General features: G+C 55.7%; 1 protein-coding gene across 1 annotated transcript in view; it reads left to right on the plus strand.

Moving 5' to 3' along the window:
• Positions 1-3202, plus strand: part of ABCB9 (ATP binding cassette subfamily B member 9) — a gene marked incomplete at its 5' end in the record, with an annotated part of 28840 nt that overhangs the window by 15121 nt on the left and 10517 nt on the right. The window contains one exon of the mRNA XM_015567257.1: positions 1900-2059. Coding sequence (XP_015422743.1) covers positions 1900-2059 — 160 coding nt within the window. The remainder of the gene's footprint in view (positions 1-1899; positions 2060-3202) is intronic.

The following is a 3202-nucleotide window of genomic DNA, read 5'->3' on the forward strand; positions in this document are numbered from 1 at the left end:
GTCGTGTCCTGGTGCCCGCAGGCATGCTGCCCCTCGTTCCTGCAACTGGGCTGGTCGTGCCCCTTCATACCCACCAGCAGTGATGAGGGTCCCGGGGTCCCCACTGACCTCGCCTCCAGTCCTTAACGGAGGCTCTTGGTGACCCCTCTGTACCTGAGGCTGTGCTGACAGGGAGCAGGCACGCCCTGCACGAGAAACACCAGCTGTTCAGGACGCACCGTTCACATCACCGACACACACTAGGTCACGGGAGGGCCTTGCGGTGGGCACAGAGGTCCTGGGAGGTGGCAGAGGCCATAGGTGGTGGAATCTGCCTGCCCGTGTGCACAGAACATGGGGTGGGTGGCTGAGAAGTGGTCTCAGGCGTGCGGCCACCAGCTGCTGCCCCCCGGCGTTCTGGAAGGGTCCCTGGGCAGAGCTGCTCAGGCTTGCAGGGGCGGCTACGCTCAGACACGCGACATCCTGGTCCATCCCCGACTGTTGCCCTTCGGTGGGTGGGTAGAGGGGGCTCATGGCGGTCTTTTGCATTTTTCTGATGACATTTTTCTGACACCACTTGGATTTCCTCTTTTGTGAATACCTTTTCTTTCCTTTAAATTTAACATTTTTTTAAAAAAATATTTTTTATTGATTTCTTACAGAGAGGAAGGGAGAGGGATAGAGAGTCAGAAACATCGATGAGAGAGAAACATCGATCGGCTGCCTCCTGCACATCTCCCCCTGGGGATGTGCCTGCAACCAAGGTACATGACCTTGGCCAGAATCGAACCTGGGACCTTTCAGTCTGCAGGCCTACGCTCTATCCACTGAGCCAAACCGGTCAGGGCTAAATTTAACATTTTAATTCTCATAAATCCAAAACAATAAAGTACAACATTCTATCCACAGTCCCGATAATTGGGAAAATTTTTTAATTCAGTCATGGGCGTCCCTTCCACCTCACCTTCCCCATTCCACTCATTCCACTCGTGGGCATAGCCAGTGCTAGCAGCTTAGTCAGTGTCCCTTCCTGCCTGTTTCCTTTCTGTATACGAATGTGTCGACGTGTAAAGGCCCAGGTGTCGTATTTTAAAGGAAAATAGACTCTGCTGTGTGTGGGTATGACGATTTGATTTTATGGGTACAACACGGTAAGTATCTAATCCCCAATTTACGGACAACTAAATTTGTAAATTTTTTTAATTTTGCTATTTACAATGTTGCAATGCTATCCTGAGTCCATACTATCATTTTAAAAATATTTTTTTATTGATTTCAGAGAGGAAGGGAAAGGGAGAGGGAGAGAGAGATAGAAACATCAATGATGAGAGAGAATCATTGATCTGCTGCCTTCCGCACGCCCCACACTGGGGATCGAGCCCGCAACCCGGGCCTGTGCCCTGACCGGGAATCACACAGGTCGACGCTCAACCACGGAGCTGCGCCGGCCGGGCCATACCATGGCTTTTGTGGACCAAATTCCTAACCGAGGACCGTGAGGCAGGAGGGAGGTCTGCGGCCGGGGCGTGCTGCACCTCCCTGCCTCCCGGCGGGAGCAGACTCACTCAGAGCTGCCCTCTGCCTTCTTTCTCTCCTTTTCCCAGGGCCGGGCAGACCGCTAGCTCTGCTGGAGGTCAGGGAGCTTGGCTTCGCCCCGAGCGGCAAGCCCCGCGGGCCCCAGTCTGGAGGGGGGGGGGCAGGGTTGTGCAGACTCCATGGGTGGGAAGGAAGAGAGGCAGCTCAGTGCAGAGCCGCGCGGCCCCATCAGATTTCAGACCCGAGACCCCTGGCGTCAGCGGGCCGGCCGGGGGTGGCGAGGCTCCTGGTGACAGCTGGCTGCACAGTCCCAGCTTCCCAGGTCGCCTCCCTCCTCCTCCTCCCCATCCTCCTCCTCTTCCTCCTCCTCCTCCTCCTCTGCAGATCTCCCTGGTGAGCCAGGAGCCGGTGCTGTTTGCCCGCTCTATCACGGAGAACATCTCCTACGGCCTGCCCACTGTGCCCTTCGAGATGGTGGTGGAGGCTGCGCAGAAGGCGAACGCCCACGGCTTCATCATGGAGCTCCAGGACGGCTACAATACAGGTGCCTCCACTGGGCAGGGCTCCCCTGGGGGTGACCCTTGAGCTACCCAGGTACCTCCACTGTGCCTGTGTGGGGCTCCCGGGGGTGTGATCCCTGAGCTACCCAGGTACCTTCACTGGGCGGGGCTCCCCGGGGGTGACCCCTGAACTACCCAGGTACCTCCACTGTGCGGGGCTCCCCGGGGGTGACCCCTGAACTACCCAGGTACCTCCACTGTGCGGGGCTCCCCCGGGGGTGACCCCTGAACTACCCAGGTACCTCCTCTGTGCGGGGCTCCCCGGGGGTGACCCCTGAACTACCCAGGTACCTCCTCTGTGCGGGGCTCCCCCGGGGGTGACCCCTGAACTACCCAGGTACCTCCACTGGGGTGGGGCTCCCCCGGGGGTGACCCCTGAGCTACCCAAGGCCTCTGCCAGCTGTTTTTATTATTGCAGGTGAGATTCACATCACATAAGTGCCACCACTTTCTTTTTTAAAAAACGTGTTTGTATTTATTTTAGAGAAGAAGGGAGAGGGAGAGATAGAAACATCAGATGAGAGAATCGGCTGCCTCCTGCACTGGGGATCAAGCCCGCAACCCAGGCCTGTGCCCTGAATGGGAATCGAACTCTGATCTCCTGGTTCATAGGTCAACCCTCACCCCCTGAGGCACGCCAGCCGGACATAGTACTTTTTCTTTCTTTTTAAAAAAAATTTTTTTTTATTGATTTCAGAGAGGAAAAGGGAGAGGAGAGAGTTAGAAACATTGATGAGAGAGAAACATCGAGCAGCTGCCTCCTGCATACCCCCCACTGGGGATGTGCCTGCAACAAGGTACATGCCCTTGACCGGAACCAAACCTGCAACCCTTCAGTCTGCAGGCCGACGCTCTATCCGCTGACCCAAACCGGTTAGGACTTGTGTTCTTTTTTAAAACACTTGCATAGTATTCCAGTGTATGAGTTTTATAATATTTTACTTAATAAGTAATTTATTCCGTTTCCTATTGATGGACACCTGAGTAGGTCTTTTGGTCCTTGTGGGTTTTCTGCAGTAACGCACTGTGGATCACGCACAACCTGTGCCTGTGCCCTGTGCCTGTGCCCTGTGCCCTGTGCCCTGTGCCCTGTGCCTGGGCCCTGAGCCCTGTGCCTGCGCCCTGGG

Source organism: Myotis davidii, unplaced genomic scaffold (assembly GCF_000327345.1).
Source record: "Myotis davidii unplaced genomic scaffold, ASM32734v1 scaffold223, whole genome shotgun sequence".
Classification (NCBI taxonomy): Eukaryota; Metazoa; Chordata; class Mammalia; order Chiroptera; family Vespertilionidae; genus Myotis; species Myotis davidii.